Source organism: Neoarius graeffei, chromosome 10, assembly GCF_027579695.1.
Source record: "Neoarius graeffei isolate fNeoGra1 chromosome 10, fNeoGra1.pri, whole genome shotgun sequence".
NCBI lineage: Eukaryota > Metazoa > Chordata > Actinopteri > Siluriformes > Ariidae > Neoarius > Neoarius graeffei.
The window spans coordinates 8,628,034-8,649,353 of NC_083578.1; the positions used below are offsets into that span (position 1 = coordinate 8,628,034).

The following is a 21,320-nucleotide window of genomic DNA, read 5'->3' on the forward strand; positions in this document are numbered from 1 at the left end:
CATCACTCTGAATGGAGTCTAAAGCTTAATGACTGCACTCTGCACAAATAATGTAGCCCGAGCATATACACAGGAGGAAGGGGGGAAAAAAAATAGAGAGGCCATACAAACACACTCGCATGCAGACGTGCGCTCGCACATTTACCCATTCAGAGCTGGCTGTTTGTCAGCCCACACGCGCAGCTTCATTATAGCGCGTGACCCACGCTCGCACACGCCGCGGTCCTGATAATTAGGCATTTCAACAATCATAAAAGAACATTTTGCTCGATATGAGAATTAACCACTCTCTCTCTCCAAAGGTGCTCGCACGCACGCGTGCGCCCACGAGAAAATAAAGATACCCAAACACAGCGATATGATGAGGCTAATAGAGAGTGAATGACAAGAATGACAAGAAGGTGCATTCAGCCGAGCGGCGGCCTTGAAGGAAAGACATTCTGCTAATGAAATTAACGTATTTAGACTGCAGCGAGGGCGTGGCATCCTAATTCACTCCAACACAACTCGAAATGTCGATATCAACCTCCGTGTCTTCATCTGCTCTACAGGAACGTCTCGAACTGTCTCAAAGAGGCACGAAAAAGAGAAAAGGCAATGAGAGCAGGGCAGAGGATGAACGGATTGGGGGGGATAAAGTGGTGAAAGACTTTACCTGAACAGGCCCGATGCTTTTGTTCCTTCCGCCTGGCATGCCGTCCTCTCTGATCGCTAAAACACACAAAGCAATAATTCACATCTTTAGAACTCCACATGAAGCAAACCAAGCAGCTGGTAATTAAATTCAGACTGTTGAATGCTGAAATCGCTGCGTTTGTTCATCTCTAGCATGAAAATATTGAATATCTCAGGCTTGGTCAAGGATTTAATACCGTAGATGCTTGAGGCTTAATCGTTTTATTCTATCCACATTCACTGGATATGACCAATTACGCGCTCTGATTGGCTGCTCTAATCAGATACTAGGATATCAGCTCATATACCATTAGTAGAGAAAAACAAAATGGCGGCACGTGTTGCTGGACCAACCGAGGATGAAATTTAAAAAAATCGACTCGAAAACAAAACCATAAAAATACAAAAAAAAGAAAAGCAACAAAATATGGAATGAAAGTATTTCATGGTAAGAACGTGTGTTTTTTAAATTAAAATTATTTTTCAAGAATTATCGCATTATTATCGCATTTTTCACAAATTGCGACTGTCATTTCGCTGCTGGTCTGTTTAGATTCTTTATCTTTAAGCATTAAAATTTGTTGAGTTTTTTTAGACTGGTTCAAAAGCTCAAAGAAGCTTGAAAATTACAGAACTGAAATGTCCTAGGAAGAATTAAATAAATGTTCAAAGCTATTCTATACCTCGACAGCAAGACGGTACTTTCGACAAAAAAACACTAAAGTCAATTCGTGCAGCCAGTGGTAGTTTTAAGAAGTCCGTCTGAGCGGAAATTATTTTGTCGGATGTTTTGTATAAAGTTTGTATTTATTGAATTTGCAAAGAACAAAAATAAAAATGCTCCGTTTCTCAAAACCTAGTGAATGTGGAGAGAACAAAACAGTTATTCCACTCAATCTGGTCGTACATGGATTATAGTGATCAGCTCATGTACGACTCAATTTCGTCAAATAACTTATTTATTCTATCCACATTCACTGGATATGAGCAATTGTGTGCTCTGATTGGCTACTTTGATCAGATACTAGGATATCAGCTCATATACCGTGAGTAGAGAAAAACAAAATGGCGAAGTGTGTTACTGAACCAACCGAGGATGAAATAAAAACTCTACTCGAAAACAAAACCCCCAAAAAATACAGCAAAAAAAAGCAACAAAATATGGAATAAAAGTATTTGATGGTAAGAACATATCTTTTTTTTATTTTATTTTTCAAGAATTATTTTTATTATTGTCGTATTTTTCACAAATTGCTCCTGTCACTTCGCTGGTTTGTTTACATTCTAAGCGGAAATTATTTTGTCGGACGTTTTGTATAAAGTTTTTATTTATCGAATTTGCAAAAAAAATAAATAAAAATGCTCCGTTTCTCAAAATCCGGTGAATGTGGAGAGAATAAAACAGTTATTCCACTCAATCTGGTCGTACATGGATTATAGACAACCATCAGCTCATGTATGACTCGATTTCGTTGAATAACTGTTAAATATCTCAACACCTCGATCTTCTCCCTGCACTGCGAGAGTTAAGAGAGATACATTAGGACACGTGGCATAAAATATTCTGCAAATCATTCAAATTAAATATAGCACAATGTTTCTATAACTTCTCCAATATTCATTCTTACACACTGCAGGGAAGAGAAGATGAGGTAAAAATGTTATGTTAAAGTTTCTAAAAAAAATTAAAAGCACAAAAACATGTTCTTTATAAATACATCAAATTGTGTCTTTTATCGAAGGACGATGAACTAAGGAGCGAAAAATGAAAACAGATGCACTTTGAAGGATGCTCAGTGAATCGAGTGGTAAAAGGTGAATGACAAGAATGTGAAGAGAAAAGTGGGGAAGTAAGTCAGTGTCACTAAGTCGACTCGAGCTCAAGTCAGCACGTCTTTGTCATGGATACCAGTGTTATTAATCATTTATTTGGGTCCGTCTCAGAAACCGCGCTCTCATTTGGGACATTATGGTCAAAATATAAATTTTCTAATTTTACTATTTTTTTGCATTTACTTAACACTCAAGGGGCGGCACGGTGGTGTAGTGGTTAGCGCTGTCGCCTCACAGCAAGAAGGTCCGGGTTCGAGCCCCGTGGCCGGCGAGGGCCTTTCTGTGCAGAGTTTGCATGTTCTCCCCGTGTCCACGTGGGTTTCCTCTGGGTGCTCCGGTTTCCCCCACAGTCCAAAGACATGCAGGTTAGGTTAACTGGTGACTCTAAATTGACCGTAGGTGTGAACAGGGGCGACTCTAGCATCTGATCTTTGGGGGTGCTTAGCCCCCAGAGCTGACCGAGGCACCTGGCTTGAACGACAGTGTTTCCACGTTTATTCCGCATTTAGACTAGACTTAAGAAGACAAGACTAGACTTATGCAATGTTTTAACAGAAACTGACCCAATAAACTATGACATCTACACATTTACAACCACAAAGTATCTCGATATGGATGATAAATGTCGTTTTTATCATTCTGTTCATAGACCAAGGAACATCAATATTGCATTATGCATATTATTGTGTTGTGTTTAACAATTGTAACTCCAGTCCGTACCTTCACATCTCGCTATGCCAGTAATACTCAGGTGCTACTTCGAGTTCCTCATCGGCGTGGAATCCAGTTTAAAAAAAACACCATGTCGTAGCAAGCACTCGCGCGGACAGGCAACCCAATCAGAGGGGACGCAAGGAGGAGAGGGATTTTACTGCTCATAGAACTATCACGTAACAGGTGAATTCAAGAACACACACACGCCCGCGCACACATTCATTGCGCAGTGCGCAAGGACACTTATTTCTGAAAATTACGTCCAAAAGCAGTGTTTTTGAGGGTGCTGAGCTAGGGGGTGCTGAGCTTGTTTTTGGGGGTGCTTGAGCACCTCCCAAAATAGGCTAAACACGCCCCTGGGTGTGAATGTGAGTGTGAATGGTTGTCTGTGTCTATGTGTCAGCCCTGTGATGACCTGGCGACTTGTCCAGGGTGTACCCCACCTTTCGCCCGTAGTCAGCTGGGATAGGCTCCAGCTTGCCTGCGACCCTGTAGAACAGGATAAAGCGGCTACAGATAATGAGATGAGATGTTTAATAAGAATAAAGATAGCATCTTGCTTTATCTGGCCTCCACTGTGGACCATTTTAACAATGTTCTGAAGTTCACTCGCGTAACATGGAAACATTTAAAAACCCTCTTTAATAACCAAGGAATATCTTTTTCTGTACATACATTTGTTTCTTTAAATGCAATTATTGGACAGAAAAACAAAAACATATTTGTTATCATCTCATCTCATTATCTCTAGCCGCTTTATCCTTCTACAGGGTCGCAGGCAAGCTGGAGCCTATCCCAGCTGACTACGGGCGAAAGGCGGGGTACACCCTGGACAAGTCGCCAGGTCATCACAGGGCTGACACATAGACATAGACAACCATTCACACTCACATTCACACCTACGCTCAATTTAGAGTCACCAGTTAACCTAACCTGCATGTCTTTGGACTGTGGGGGAAACCGGAGCACCCGGAGGAAACCCACGCGGACACGGGGAGAACATGCAAACTCTGCACAGAAAGGCCCTCGCCGGCCACGGGGCTCGAACCCGGACCTTCTTGCTGTGAGGCGACAGTGCTAACCACTACACCACCGTGCCGCCCTGTATTTGTTATCACTATTTTTTTTAAATTTTACTCCTTAGTTTCGAATGTTCATCAGTTATCATACATTTTATTAAACTTTGTTGTGCCTGCAGGATGTCATGCAGATACACCCCTTATTTTATACTAAATTATCTCATCTCATCTCATTATCTGTAGCCGCTTTATCCTGTTCTACAGGGTCGCAGGCAAGCTGGAGCCTATCCCAGCTGACTACGGGCGAAAGGCGGGGTACACCCTGGACAAGTCGCCAGGTCATCACAGGGCTGAGACATAGACACAGACAACCATTCACACTCACATTCACACCTACGCTCAATTTAGAGTCACCAGTTAACCTAACCTGCATGTCTTTGGACTGTGGGGGAAACCGGAGCACCCGGAGGAAACCCACGCGGACACGGGGAGAACATGCAAACTCCGCACAGAAAGGCCCTCGCCGGCCACGGGGCTCGAACCCGGACCTTCTTGCTGTGAGGCGACAGCGCTAACCACTACACCACCGTGCCGCCTACTAAATTATCAATTAGCATAATAGTAATACACAGACAAAAGTTTGAAACTGTCACACAATATCCCATTGATTTATTCAATTATTTGCTTTTTTCATCACTAACATGGAAACACGTTTTTTTTATTTACTAGTTTCCTTTGACAGTGAAGATCTATCATTACTTCTATCACATCTGAACAAGTTGCAGATTCACACACTGCATTAAAATGTAATCATTCTCACAACTTAAAGTTAAAATTATATTTTGATTACAATTCAAATGCTTTTGTACTACATCACGAAGAATTAAAGCCCCTCCTTCACAGATCAGTGAAAATATTGGATAAATTTCCTCTTTTTGATTGCTCGGGTTAAAAATGCCAAGTTATGATGACTGAATTGATTATTCACTTAAATATGAATAATATGATACATTTTGGGTATCTGATATGGCGAAATAGGACCGTTTGCAAAATGGCAGTGAAATATAAGCAGTATCAGTGATACTGTTAAAAATGACCCTTTCAATAATGCATACCGTCAAAACAATCCACATACAAAGAACTACTGAGATATAGAATAAATATATGTGATTTTTCCTTGATATGAAATTTCAATCAATTTCGCCTGTAATCTGTGAAAGAGGGGCTTTAAATACAAGGAGGCACAGACAGCCGACCACTTCCGTGTTACGAACGCAAGATAAAAGCGTTAATTCCACAGTTGCTCACAATTAATATCAGTTCTTCTCAGCTAACTGTGTGATTATTATTATCATTTCTGTGAGGAACTGAAAGAGTTAGCGACATATTTCAAAAAAATTCTTCTCATTCACTCTTTATGGTTACAAGTTCACTCTCGTAATAAGGAAGCACGATCTCAGACAGCTGACCACTTCGTTACGAACGTGAGATAAAATCATTAATTTCGTTATTTCTCACAAATCACATCAACTTTTCTCAGCTCTGTCCGTTATTATCGCTTCTGAAAGGAAATGAAACGGTCAGCCACCTTTTTGTAATAAAATAATTCTTGTTCCCCTTTTATGGTTTAAAAGCTCACTATCGTAATAAATGATTACATGTGGCCGTTTCCGTATTACGAAAGTGTAAAAAATTTTAAATTCTCCAATTCCTCATAAATAACATCAATTTTTCACAGCTAGGCCCGATGGTCATCAAACATTAAAGGAACAGTCCACCATATTTCCATAATGAAATATGCTCTTATCTGAATTGAGACGAGCTGCTCCGTACCTATCCGAGCTTTGCGCGACCTCCCAGTCAGTCAGACGCAGTCAGACGCGCTGTCACTCCTGTTAGCAATGTAGCTAGGCTCAGCATGGCCAATGGTATTTTTTGGGGCTGTAGTTAGATGCGACCAAACTCTTCCACGTTTTTCCTGTTTACATAGGTTTATATGACCAGTGATATGAAACAAGTTCAGTTACACAAATTGAAACGTAGCGATTTTTTATGCTATGGAAAGTCCGCACTATAATGACAGGCGTACTAACACCTTCTGCGCGCTTCGGCAGCGCATTGATATCTGAGCTCCGTATCAATGCGCTGCCGAAGCGCGCAGAAGGTGTTAGTGCGCCTGTCATTATAGTGCAGACTTTCCATAGCGTAGAAAATCGCTACGTTTCAATTTGTGTAACTGAACTTGTTTCATGTTACTGGTCATATAAACCTATGTAAACAGGAAAAACGCGGAAGAGTTTGGTCGCATCTAACTACAGCCCCAAAAAATACCATTGGCCATACTGAGCCTAGCTACATTGCTAACAGGAGTGACAGCGCGTCTGACTGCGTCTGACTAACTGGGTGGTCGCGCAAAGCTCGGATAGGTACGGAGCAGCTCGTCTCAATTCAGGTAAGAGCATATTTCATTATGGAAATACGGTGGACTGTTCCTTTAATGTCAAATAAAGTTATTCAATATGAAATGCCTAGAACTAAGCTGATAATGTGGCCCATTATGACCCAATGTTCAAATCCATCATCGTGGCAAAATGACTGGCCGTGGATTCTATCAAAAGTTCGATCTAAATTGACCGTGGTTGCAAAATATTGGCCAAAAATACGCAAACGCTACGAAATATGAAAGTAAGATGAAAAAAACTCACCTTTTCACCGTTTGGGCAGCACGGTGGTGTAGTGGTTAGCACTCTCGCCTCACAGCAAGAAGGTTCTGGGTTCGAACCCAGCGGCCGGCGAGGGCCTTTCTGTGCGGAGTTTGCATGTTCTCCCCGTGTCTGCGTGGGTTTCCTCCGGGTGCTCCGGTTTCCCCCACAGTTCAAAGACATGTGGTTAGGTTAATATGGGATGGCCTTGGGCTGAGGTGCCCTTGAGCGAGGCACCGAACTCCCAGCTGCTCCCCGGGCGCTGTTAGCATGGCTGCCCACTGCTCTGGGTATGTGTGTGTGCTCATTGCTCACGTGTGTGCGCGTGTGTGTTCACTGCTTCAGATGGGTTAAATGCAGAGAGGAAATTTCATAAGTGTGTGATGAATAAAGCTGTGCTTTGCTTTATAACGTCCGAACAGATCACCCGCGTAACAGAAAGACCGCAAATGGAAGCACGATCAACTTCTAACTGTTGGAGTGGAAAATTCCATTCTACACATGCAGATTGTTAATGTGTGTCCTTCCCCACACACAAATAACACGCTACGGTAAAAAAATAGACCACAACTCATTTTATAGCTCAGAAATTCATACAAGACCAGCTACCATCGTAACATATTCTGCAAAAAACATTCTATACCTAACTTTTAGCTTTCATTTTAAAAAACAAAATCGCAGATTTATAACTGAATGTTTATATGGCGTAGTACAGGGGTTTTCAAAGTGTGGGAGAGTCCGCCCCCCCTCAGAGAGCAAATAAACAACAGCGCCTCCCCTCACAATTTTTGTTGTTGCTATACTTAATGTTCCATTCGTATTTTTTAAAAAATGGTTGTTGTACACATTATTTTTTTCTTTTACACATTTTAAACATCTGTGCTTTTTAAAACATCTTTTTTACACATTTTAAACATCTGTGCTTTTCTTTTTAAAACATCTTGTTTTACACATTTTAAACATCTCATAGCATCGTTAGCTAGCACCTCTTGGCAGACAGCACACTGTGGCAGTGGAGCATCTTCAGATCCAGTCCATGAAAATCCAAACTTTAAATAATCGTGGTCATACTTCCTTCTTTTTTCAGTCCCCCAGGATTCCGCGGGCCTTTTCTGTGATCGTTGCGGGCTAAAATGTCTGATGTTGCGGGGGGTTTCAAAAAAATTTCGATGAAAGTTGCGGTGTTTTTTAGGTTTTTGTTGCGATTACATTGCGGGAGGAAGTGAAAGTTGCGAGAAATTGTTGCGATTTTCTCTGTTTGTGATTAAAATTGAGTGATATGTTAAATATTAAGTTATTACTGAAAAACTATTGATTAAAAAAAAAAAAAAAGACACTGAGAAATGGTCCTATAAACAACTTTACCAATATAAAAGATTACCAGGACTACAAAAATGCAGAAAAATAGGCTTTACTTATCCAAATGCACCTGTTGGTTCCAAAGTTAAAGTGCAGAGAACCTCACAGCACAACATGAAGTTCCCTTAAAATATAATATAAATGCCTCAGCTTTCATGTAAGAAAAAAAAAACTATTAATACTAGTACTGTGTGCAGGCAGTCTCTCCTGAAGACTAAATTAAACAATAATTATAAACTAATAAAATAAATGGCTCAGGCTTCATAGAAGAAAAACAAAAATTTGAACAGAATCTCACAGTATGATGCTGAAGCTGCCTAAACAATGGAAAATAAAATACCATTTTGGCAAAAATGTTGGCATCCATTAATTTCTTGTATTAAGTAAAAAAATAATGTAAAGTGCACACAGTCCTTCACTGTAAACATAACACACTTTCAGTAACAGAATTTAAGCCTACATAAACATTGTCTCGCACATGCAGTGTTGCCAGATACTGCTGATGTTTTCCAGTCCAAAATATGTTCAAAACCCGCCAAAATGCACTTAAAACCGCCCAATCTGGCAACACTGCGCGCATGCTGCTTCTCTTGAACATATACACGGAAGTAAGGCGGAAGGTAGTTTGTCGATGTCACCAAGACGACGCCAATGATTGGTCAAATTTGCGGGAAGGTTGCGGTGATTGGATATAATTGCAACACCGCCTTGAATTCGCGGGGATTGGTTGAATTTGCAAATCGCAACATCGCGAAATCCTGAAGGGTCTGGTTTTTTGCTTGGCCCAGATTCTGTCTCCTCACTCACTGTAGCTTTAGGTACTAAAAATCGATCCATTTTGTCTCTGGCAAAGGCTAGCTGAAGTTCACTAAATGTCCGCAATAGTAACTTATTCTGGTTTATGTTTCCTCACGTTGCGCCCCCCCAGGGGAGGCGCGCCCTACACTTTGAAAAGCCCTGGCGTAGTGATTTTAAGTTCCTACTTTTGGTGAGGTAGTGACCTTGAGCCTGAGGCTTTCCATTTAGATCAAAACACATGATCGTATTGGTTTTGGGTTTGCGGAAAACGGAGTTACGACGGTGATCAAATATTTTGCATGATGTTTTATTACGGTTATGATTATTCTGTGAGCGCACCAATCCTTAGGTGTATAAAGTTACAACTTAAAATACGATTAGTGATACCTGTAGACTTTTCAGTGGACTACAACCTTTTTAAAGGAATGCGATGTAGTCAACCATTTATCATGTCCCAGATCAAGCCGCCATTTTTCCACAAATTTGCAGAATTTTTGCCAAATTCTGAATAGAGTGTTCACATCAAAGATTTAGTTTTATCTGTATTATTTCTTTCATCATTTTATTTCAAATTAAAATCATCACCGGCGGCACGGTGGTGTAGTGGTTAGCGCTGTCGCCTCACAGCAAGGTGGTCCTGGGTTCGAGCCCCGGGGCCGGCGAGGGCCTTTCTGTGTGGAGTTTGCATGTTCTCCCCGTGTCCGCGTGGGTTTCCTCCGGGTGCTCCGGTTTCCCCCACAGTCCAAAGACATGCAGGTTAGGTTAACTGGTGACTCTAAATTGACCGTAGGTGTGAATGTGAGTGTGAATGGTTGTCTGTGTCTATGTGTCAGCCCTGTGATGACCTGGCGACTTGTCCAGGGTGTATCCCGCCTTTCGCCCATAGTCAGCTGGGATAGGCTCCAGCTTGCCTGCGACCCTGTAGAAGGATAAAGCGGCTACAGATAATGAGATGAGATGAGATGAGATCATCACCATTCAAAACCGTATAGTTTATTGACTGAGTATATTTAGCGTGGTTCCCCCACAGTACCCAGTTTCTGAGACAGACCCATTTAGGAATATTTTCCCTCAGTCACAGCTTCACTCAGGATTAAACAAAGCGTGTGTTTGCACTGTGTGTCCACTAGGGGGCGAGACAGGGTCAACAAAAAGACCACAGACCTTTTTCACCCCTCATGTTGGATCTCTTTTATAATAAAGGAACCAAATTCAAGAGTTTCTGCTCTGTAACACAAATCATTCCATCGTGTTCTAGCAAAGAGAACTGTGTTTATATCCCAAACAAACACGGGCCACATTTGGGCTTTTCCACCTCCGAACCCGACTCGCTCAGGTACTCAGGGTTCACGACGACGTGTTCAGGTGTGTTGAGCAAAAATGTGAGTGTGGGGGCTGTTTGAAGATCAGACTGGGAAAAGTGCTCGAAGCAAATACCGAGCCACACCCGGCCTCTTTTACTGCTGTTTTAAGGAAGATATAAGATCTTTAAAAAAAAAAAAAATTTTTAATCTCCAAATCAGTTTCTGTATTTTTATCCTGATTTCTCTCAGTGCTGATTTTTCTCAATTTCATTGCAACTACAACAGTCCGAAACTGTGTGAAATTTCTCAAGAATATTGATCAATTCAGTTCAGAAAAAAAAAAATTCTGAACTGAAATTTTATTATAACCACATTGGAATTATTTTTGTTTCTTTTTTTTTTTTTAACTTGTGATGCTCGTACACATGAACCAAACATTTACCTTTTAATACAAGTAATATTTAAAAGGTCGAAATAATAATAATAATAATAATGTTGTAAAGGGGGCGGCACGGTGGTGTAGTAGTTAGCGCTGTCGCCTCACAGCAAGAAGGTCCGGGTTCGAGCCCCGTGGCCGGCGAGGGCCTTTCTGTGCGGAGTTTGCATGTTCTCCCCGTGTCCGCGTGGGTTTCCTCCGGGTGCTCCGGTTTCCCCCACAGTCCAAAGACATGCAGGTTAGGTTAACTGGTGACTCTAAATTGAGCGTAGGTGTGAATGTGAGTGTGAATGGTTGTCTGTGTCTATGTGTCAGCCCTGTGATGACCTGGCGACTTGTCCAGGGTGTACCCCGCCTTTCACCCATAGTCAGCTGGGATAGGCTCCAGCTTGCCTGCGACCCTGTAGAACAGGATAAAGCGGCTAGAGATAATGAGATGAGATGTTGTAAAGATGAGCTATGTTAGACCGAGCGGATAATGATCAAACTGCTAGATTAAATCAGAAGCTTGCCACTGGCCACTTTAATAGAAACTTGTTCTTGGCTGCAGGACTGGAACCCAATGTGCTCTTCTGTCTGCTGTTGCTTTTCTGTTGTTGAGCTGCTTTTCTGCTCACCACGGTTGTAAAGAGTGATTATATACGAGTTACTATATCCTTCCTGGGGAAAAAAAAAAAAGCTCGAACCACCTCAAATCTGTCAATTTTCCTCTGACCTCTCTTATTAACAAGGCGTTTGGTTGGTTTCCACACACAGAACTGCCGTTCACTCACTCATTCACTCACTTGATGTTTTTTGGTTTTCGCACCATTCTGTCTGTGTAAACTCTAGAGACTGTTGTGTATAAAAACCCCAGGAGGAGATCAGCAGTTTCTGAAATACTCAAACCTCATACTCATCTGGCTCAAACCAACACCCATGGCACAGTCACACTTCACTGTGAGATCACAATTTTTCCCGTTCTGATGTTTGAACATTGTGAACATTAACTGAAGCTCTTGATTTGGATCTGCGTGATTTGATGCATCGTGATTTTATGCTGTCAAGCGCTCGGCTGATTAGAGAACTGCATCAAACCGAACAGCAGGTGGATGTAGGGGTTCCTAATAAAGTGGCCAGTGAGTGTAGTGTATACTGGGCTGGATAATGACGTGCGAGAAAAATCACATCACGATACCTGAAGACATTTTCATGATGTATGCTGTGGGGAAAATGACAACACAATGCAACTAAATCCAAAACTCAGCGACTCTTTTAAAGGATAAGGCAACTTTTGTACAAAATCACCACAAATAGATAGATAAATATATAAAGTAATCGATCATGGAATTTATAGAGAAAGAACAGACCGCATAACAGTATCTTTTAACTTTTAATAATATGGGCTTGCGCTGAGCTCAGCGAAGATGCGTTCCGCCATATTGATCTACTGCGTGACGTCATGCGGCCCACCACTGAAAAGAACTCTTCAGTGCTTCATGGTAATAAGGTAAAAAACCAGTACAATCGCTTCTTCAAAGTTTCACCAAATGGTTTTATTTATGCAACTTAAAGCTCATAATACTGTAGAACTTTGGTCGAGTAAAAACACGGAGCAAAAACATGGCTGAATCCTGAATGACTCCTATTTGGATTTGTCCTACCAAGCCTACTGCGCATGCGCGAAGCGGCTCGGCTCGGTTTTCCCTTTCGGGCGCTCTCGTTTTCTGTTAGAATTTGGTAAAGAAAAAAATAAATAAATATTATTTACCAGCTTACCGGGTCCATGAACATAAATCTGACAGCTGACAAGGTCGGGATATAAACGAATCGAATACAAGCCACCCGCCGGGACTCCTAATCACAGTGATCTGTCTGTAAACACTGTTTTCATGGGCCCAGTGACGTCACAGATCAGAGCGAGGCACATTAACGAAAGATTCTGATTGGTTTATAGTTGCCCACAATCTCAAAATGGCTGCCTCCTCCAACTTCGGCTCCTCTGTGTCAATTCATGATTTCAAAAGTTAAAAATATTTTTTCATGTTCGATATATAATGGAAATAATTAACGGAATTGATTACGTATATGTTTTTCTCCTATTACACACACTGTACAAAAGTTGCCTTATCCTTTAAAGATTTTGTTTTAGACAGTCTAACTGTTTAGAATTTTTAAAATCGTTATGAAGGAACTTTCAAATAATTAGTTTTTAATGAAAGACTCTACGTGTACAATTTTTGAAATGTAACAACTTTGTTAACAAACCTTAATATCAGGATACGTGAGGTGTTTCAGTATCGTGATGTGATCTTTTTGTCATATCGCCCTCGTTCAGCTGCACGCTGGAGGCACTGATGATCCACGACGCACTTAAAACGTCAATTGTCACGATTTTAATACATTTAACAGTTATTCCATGAAATCGAGTCGTACATTAGCTGACAGAGTTGTCTATAATCCATGTACAACGAGACTGAGTGGAATAACTGTTTTATTCTCTCCACATTTCACTGGATTTTGAAAAATGGAGCATTTTTATTTTTTGCAAATTTGATCAATAAAAACTTTAAACAAAAAAAAAAAAAAAGTCCAACAAAATAATTTCCGCTTAGAATGTAAATAAACCGGCGAAATGACAGGAGCAATTTGTGAAAAATGCAATAATAATAATAATAATAATAATAATAATAATTCTTGAAAATAAAAAAGATACATTCTTACCATGAAATACTTTCATTCCATATTTTCTTGCTTTTTTTTTGTATTTTTTGGGAGTTTTGTTTTCGAGTCGAGTTTTTATTTCATCCTTGGTTGGTTCAGCAACACGCGCCGCCATTTTGTTTTTCTCTACTCATGGTATATGAGCTGATATCCTAGTAGTAGAGTAGCCAATCAGAGCGTGCAATTGCTCATATCCAGTGAATGTGGATAGAATAAATAACAGCTATTCCATGAAATCGAGTCGTACATGAGCTGATGGCTATAACTCATGTATGAAAAGATTGAGTGGAATAACTGTTTTATTCTCTCCACATTCACTGGATTTTGAGAAACGGGGCATTTTTATTTTTATTCTTTGCAAATTCAATAAAAAAAAAATTATTACCATCAAATACTTTCATTCCATATTTTGTTGCTTTTTTTTGTATTTTTGGGGATTTTGTTTTCGAGTCGAGTTTTTATTTCATCCTTGGTTGGTTCAGCAACACGCTCCGCCATTTTGTTTTTCTCTACTCACAGTATATGAGCTGATAGCCTAGTATCTGATTACAGTAGCCACTCAGAGTGTGCGATTGCTCATATCCAGTGAATGTGGATAGAATAATATGGTGTGTATATCGGCATCCATGACTAATATTTCAATCAAAATACGGCTGTTTATTATACAGTATAAAAGAAAACGCAGTAATAATTAGAGTGGGTTTTTTAAAGTTATTATTGTAGAGCTACAGTTCAGAGTAAGTGAAGTGTCAGTGTTGGTGAACAGATTGAAGATGCTCTCTCTCTCTCTCTCTCTCTCTCCCTGGTTCATGTCTCACCTTTCCTGTTCATGCCCATCTGTAGACACTTGAGCAGGCGGCAGTACTGGCAGCGGTTGCGCTGCTTGCGTGACATCTCGCAGTTCTTGTCACGGCTGCAGCGGTACACGCGCTTGTTACAGATGCTGCGCTTGAAGAAGCCCTTGCAGCCCTCACAGGAAATAATGCCATAGTGCAGTCCGGTGGCGCGGTCTCCGCAGATGAGACAGGAGCGCTGCTCAGCCTGGTCATCTAACACACACACACACACAGAGGGAGAAATAGGGTTAGCACTCTATTGACAGCCGAGCACAGCAAATGAAGACACAGTGGGTCTCACACACACACGCATGACTAAATGACGCTGAAGCAGGAGTCACTTCTCTCTGGATGACTCACTGCAGTGTCAGCTTTCACTCCCGTCCGAGTTTCGCCGAACACCCAGTGTCACACTGAAGGTTACGTTTACTCCCTCGGCCCTCGCCAGCGCCACACAATCAAATCACTCAACACACTCGATGGAAGGGGGGGGGGGATTTTTTTTTTCTACAGAGGAAAATCTGGGGGTTTGTTTGTTTGTTTACAGAATGTAAAAATACAAGGGATTTTTTTAATACAAGAAAAAAAATGCACTTAAAAAGAAAAAATCTGCACTTAAAAATATTGTGAATCCATAACCCTAAAAAGAATTGCTTTTTTAAAGTATTTTATTAATACCTTTATTTAAAATAGACAAATATGGACAGACTCTCTTTTTCCCCCCCAAATAAAATATTAGAAAAATACAGGACACAGAAAAACACTTCAAGAATTTAAAAACGTTTAAAATCATAATTCTAATTTTTTAAAAAAAGTCACGAAATCCCTAAAATAAAGCAGGCAGACAGAGTGCACTCTTCTTTCAGCGAGACCTTGAGCAGATGGTTGTGTGGTGTGACAGCCCCATGTGGTAGCACCGTGTGGTGTGGTAGTGCCGTGTGGTGTGGTAGTGCCATGTGGTGTGGTAACACGGTGTGGTGTGGTAGCGCCATGTGGTGTGGTGGCGCTGTGTGGTGTGGTGTGGTAGTGCTGTGTGGTGTGGTAGTGCCATGTGGTGTGGTAACACGGTGTGGTGTGGTAGCGCCATGTGGTGTGGTGGCGCTGTGTGGTGTGGTGTGGTAGTGCCGTGTGGTGTGGTAGTGCCATGTGGTGTGGTAACACGGTGTGGTGTGGTAGCGCCATGTGGTGTGGTGGCGCTGTGTGGTGTGGTGTGGTAGTGCTGTGTGGTGTGGTGGCGCCATGTGGTGTAGTGTGGTAGCGCTGTGTGGTGTAGTGTGGTAGCGCCATGTGGTGTAGTGTGGTAGCGCCGTGTGGTGTAGTGTGGTAGCGCCATGTGGTGTGGTAGCGCTGTGTGGTGTGGTAGCCCCATGTGGTGTGGTAGCGCCGTGTGGTGTGGTAGCGCCATGTGGTGTGGTAGTGCTGTGTGGCGTGGTAGCGCCATGTGGCGTGATGTGGTAGCACCATGTGGTGTGGTGGCGCCATGTGGTGTGGTGTGGTAGCACCGTGTGGTGTGGTGGCGCCGTGTGGTGTGGTGGCACCGTGTGGTGTGGTGGCACCATGTGGTGGCACCGTGTGGTGTGGTGTGGTAGCATCATGTAGTGTGGTGGCGCCGTGTTGTGTGGTAGCACCGTGTAGTGTGGTGGCACCGTGTGGTGTGATAGCACCATGTAGTGTGGTGTGGTGGCGCTGTGTGGTGTGGTAGCACCGTGTGGTGTGGTGGCACCGTGTGGTGTGGTGGCACCCCGTAGTGTAGTGTGGTAGCACCTTGTGGTGGCGCCGTGTGGTGTGGTGGTGCCGTGTGGTGTGGTGTGGCAGCGCCGTGTGGTGTGGTGGCGCCGTGTGGTGTGGTAGCACCATGTGGTGTGGCAGCGCTGTGTGGTGCGGTCTGGTACGGTAGCACCGTGTGGTGTGGTGGCGCCATGTGGTGTGGTAGTGCCGTGTGGTGTGGTGGCGCGGTGTGGTAGCACGGTGTGGTGTGGTGGCACCATGTGGTGTGGTAGCACGGTGTGGTGTGGTGGCACCATGTGGTGTGGTAGCACCGTGTGGTGTGATCGCGCCATGTGGTGTGGTAGCGCTGTGTGGTCGCACTGTGTGGTGTGGTAGCACTGTGTGGTGTGGTAACGCCATGTGGTGTGGTGTGGTAGCACTGTGTGGTGTGGTAGCGCCATGTGGTGTGGTAGCACTGTGTGGTGTGGTAGCGCCATGTGGTGTGGTGTGGTGTGGTAGCGCCATGTGGTGTGGCGTGGTAGCACTGTGTGGTGTGGTAGCGCCATGTGGTGTGGTGTGGTAGCACTGTGTGGTGTGGTAGCGCCATGTGGTGTGGTGTGGTAGCACTGTGTGGTGTGGTAGCGCCATGTGGTGTGGTGTGGTAGCGCCATGTGGTGTGGTGTGGTGCTGAGGGGGATCATGCCAGCTCATGACCACTGCGTCACAGCTGACTGAGCAGGAAGAGGGTTGAGACTCCGAGTGGTGGAAACGCGAGCATTGCCTCGCTCTGTTCATCTTCATCCTTCAACGAGATCCGTTAGTGATTTCAGTGGCCTTCTGGAGTCTCGACCCCCTCCCCTCCCCTCCTCGCCCCGTCCTCCCTCTTCGCAGAGATAGACTCGGGACAGCTTCAATGCCGAGTCACTCTGAAGTTATTTTGAAGAAATGACAGAGACGTATTACTAGAGAAAACAGCCAATGAAATCACTGTAGTGGTGCTCCAGAGACTTAAAGAAATTCAGACACGAAACACAAAGAATGAAAGAGAAAGAGAGAGAAAAAGATAGAGAGAGAGGGAGAGAGAAAAAGAGAGAGAAGAGCGAGAGAAGGAAAAAGCTGCAGTTGCTGGAGAATGCAGTGGGGTCAACTGCCGGGGCTGGGGGGCTATTAACGAAGAGTTCAAGTCATAAAAGCAGGGTCATGGCCCAGAGCCTTTTCTCCTTCCGTATGAGAGGGAGTTCCTCGCGCCTGTCGTTACAGCGGAGTCAAGAACAGGCCATTCAAACCCTCTGACATGCCATTTACTCTTGTATGAGAGACAGTACGATTACAGTGGCTCTGAAAAGCCCTGCTGCTGCGTGGCTTTCCTTTTGTAAGGCCCCGCTGCGGCAGCGGCGGCAACGACGGTGGCCTTCTCGGGGTCACAGAAGGAGTCTGACTGCTGGAAAGAGTTCTGGGATTCAAACAAGACTGCTTCTCTTACAACCGTTCCACCGACGATGAGCAAGGACTTTCTCTACCCGCGAGAGGCTAGGAATTAATCTGTTAAATGAAGAGCTGGAAAAAAAGCCTTAGCAGTGGATTACCATGTGAATGTGCGGGGCTTTGAGCTGCCTGAGGCGCTGAGCGAAAGCTTTAGTGTACTGTACCGGCCCTGCAGGAGCCGCCGCCGCGATCCAGACACACAAAGAATGATGGATTAGGCTTATGCTGCTCAGTGGGCTTTCCTTTTTTCCCCATTTACAACACATCAACTCCTCTACGGAAAAAAAAAAAAAGAAACGCTGACGCTGGTGTTAGAAATAAATCCGTGTTGCAGTTTTGTTGCTGTATTACGACTGCATTAATGTCGAAATTACATTTGTTCCAGCAAGAACGTAGACAGAGCCACGTTAAAAAATTATTCTATCCACATTCACGGGATATGAGCAATCGCATGCTCTGACTGGCTACTGTAATCAGGTACTAAGATATCAGCTCATATACCATGAGTAGAGAAAAACAAAATGGTGGAGTGTGTTCCTGAACCAACCGAGGACGAAATAAAAACTCGACTCGAAAACAAAACCATAAAAAATACACACAAAAAAATATATAAATATATATATATATATATATATATATATATATATATATATATGGAATGAAAGTATTTCATTGTAAGAACGTGCCTTTTTTAATTTTTTCAAGAATTATTATCACATTTTTCCCAAATTGCAACCATCATTTCACCAGTTTCTTTACATTCTAAGCAGAAATAATTTGTCGGAGGGTTTTTTTTTTGTATAAAGTTTTTATTTATTGGATTTGCAAAAAATAAAAATAAAAATGCTCCGTTTCTTTAGCCTGGGCCCGCCCATCCTAAGCGTGACGCAACACGAGGGCCTGTTGCGAGCTTAGTCTGGCAAGGCAAGCTATCTACAGCTCTTCCAAGCTCCCGAAAAATCAGGAACCAATCAACTTTGAGCATCTCCAACGGCCCTGGGTAGAGGCGTGTTCAAGGCACTGACGTAGTAGAACTGCGACCGGAAGCCATAGATTGTTTACAGAATCTATGCCGGAAGCGCTTCATTCACGCTTCCACATCTATTACGCATAGATGCTGTATTGAAAGCATTCAACGGGAAGTTCTCATTGAAAACGGAGCAAAGAGCAGCCCTGGAGGTATTTATTGAAAGGAAGGACGTTTTCGCCTTGCTCCCGACCGGCTTCGGTAAGAGTTTAATCTACCAGTTAGCCCCGTCGCGTCGCATACGTCAGAGGAAAGAGTGATGTGATTGGTTTAAGCTTCGTCACAGCCTTTTCTGGCTTCGACCAGTAGCAAACTGAGGCATTTCAGGGAGGCGGGTCAACCACGGGCTCTGGGAAACGGTTGGGCTTAATATCTTGGCCAGACCAATAGCTCATAGAGCTTTGTCGCGTTAGCGAGACTACCGTTTCTTAGAATCCAGTGAACATGGATAGAATAAAATAGTTATTCCACAGTTATTCCATAGTCAATCTCGTCGTACATGGATTGTAGACAACTATCAGCTCGTGTACGACTCAATTTTGTGGAATAACTTAATTTTATCTATGACGGCTACGATTTTGGGGGGAAAAAGCATTTTGTGGTGTAATTTCAGGATCAGCCAGATCCGATTGTAAAACCAAAAATCGGTACAACATCACGTTATTCTTCTTCTCCATCTTTTCATGCACATTCCAAGAAAAAAAAGCCAGTTTATTCGTTCATCCAGCCGACAGGTGACGAGTTTATGCCATCATGTGTTGTGTTGTCCGTCGTCTGTCATCCATCCGGTGTTGTCCACATTTCACGAAAATCGCTTCTTCTCTCTCAATTCTTCATAGATTGTTATTATTTTTGGCAGGAAGGTCGGACTGCCTGGGGTGCATATAGTAGCTTCAACCCAAATATGCATAACTGCAATTAATAATGAAGATATGGAGTAATTAATCAATCCCTAACGAGCAGTTTCCACACAAATCGCTTCTTCTCCCTCAATTCTTCACCGATTTTGATTCTTTCTGGCGTGAAGGTAGGGGAACCTAGGGTGCATAGAACTTCTACCCAGATTTGCTTCATTACAATTATTAATGAAGTTATGGACTAATTAAGCCTTAATGTCTTGCAGTTCAACAAAAATTGATTCTTCTTGGCCAATTCCTTGCTGTTTTGGATTCTTTCTGGCAAATAGGTCAGTATTCCTAGAGTGGATATCGCTTCTATATATAGCTTGTATATAGTGTATATAGCTTGCAGTATTTATTTCGCCCATAAGGTGGCCCACTTTAGATCGTTCCTTCTGGACTAGACGGGGCCGGAGTGAGCCTGTCATTCACGGTCTCGTTATTAGAATTACTCAAATGAATCCAAAACATGGATTAAATAATCATGACTCGCCCAAAACATTTAATTTCCTCCAGAAGAAGGAAACCACCGACACACGTCACAACACTGGTGAGATAAGAACAGAAATGCTAGCTACGCTAGTCTCCGTCGGTGGTGCTAGAGAGCGGAGAAATGAAAAACAAAACCAAGAAATCTAACACACACACAGATCTGTACAAAATTTATTCGATGCTATTAAGTGTTGCCGTTGAGACACATGAAAACAGGAAAGTAACAAAACCAACAAACATGAATGAATATTTTTACGCAGCATTTTGGTTAATGCAGATCTGAAGTCATTTTTAAACTTGCTTTATTTCTTAATTAACGTGTTATTCAATTACGTTTTCGGTTTTAGTAACCTTATATCGTGACTCGTATTGGCAACTAACTGCAATTAAATATTATACTTATCGGCCTGTTCGGTTTTTAGCCGTGTTGAATTTAGTTCGTTTGGTCCACGCCAGGCGTCGCTTATCCGCGCGATCTTCACGAGACTTGTGCGAGACTTCGAAACGTGAAGTGTCAGCCAGGTGTCAGTGCTGCCATTTTGAAAACTGTTTTCCAAACGAAGTATTGCACAAAAACGCGTTTAAATGATGATTACTGCCTACTTTTTTCAAACTTTCCTGATCTCTATCAAAACAAACAAAACTTCCGGCTTGATTACGTCAGCATTCGAAAGAGGGCGCGCACGTCTTTTGACAACGTTGGCAGATGTCGGTCACTTTGATTTCCGCTGTACGTTTTACTTCCGTCCTACGATGTCTCGAACAGGTCTCAACGAATCTCGTTTACGCCCGTTGCTTTGACATATGGACTGATATATTACAGAGCATATTTCAAACACTCATAACTTGCTATAGCAGTGACAAAATAGCGATCAAAATGCATTCCGATATTTAATAAAATGAGATAAATAGAAGTTTGATGATAAAAAAAAAAATTGCCTTCAGTTCTCCTTTCAGCGACGAATCCGAAAGTGTTCTTGAGGAGAATTAAGGTTTGTACTTTGCAAGAATTTCTGCCGGAAACAGCGCTAAACAAATCACTGGATTGTGTCGTGGATCTACACAAAATATCCCGTAACACTGAAACGGGACAAAGATCCAGTACAGTCTGCAAAGGTTTATGCAAAGGTTATGATTGCATAAGTATTCACCCCCTTGTAAAACCTGTCGTGTAATAGACGCGTTATAAACGCTGTGAGCCTGTTTGAAGGCCCCGTGTTGGTTTCTTTGTCATTAAAAGGAGTCCAAATGCTTTACAGTAACACTGACGTCCCTCCTCTGCAGACCATTTGCCTGGTTCTTACAGCGCGAGTAGTGTTATGCAGGATGCA

General features: G+C 42.6%; 1 protein-coding gene across 1 annotated transcript in view; it reads right to left on the reverse strand.

The window, feature by feature from the left end:
• The window catches only part of nr6a1a (nuclear receptor subfamily 6, group A, member 1a), a 50,119-nt gene that overhangs the window by 20,645 nt on the left and 8,154 nt on the right, over positions 1 to 21,320 (reverse strand). The window contains exons 2-3 of the mRNA XM_060930670.1: positions 14,362 to 14,592; positions 656 to 711 (exon numbers count right to left, since the gene is read on the reverse strand). Of these exons, the coding sequence (XP_060786653.1) occupies positions 656 to 711; positions 14,362 to 14,592 (287 nt within the window). The remainder of the gene's footprint in view (positions 1 to 655; positions 712 to 14,361; positions 14,593 to 21,320) is intronic.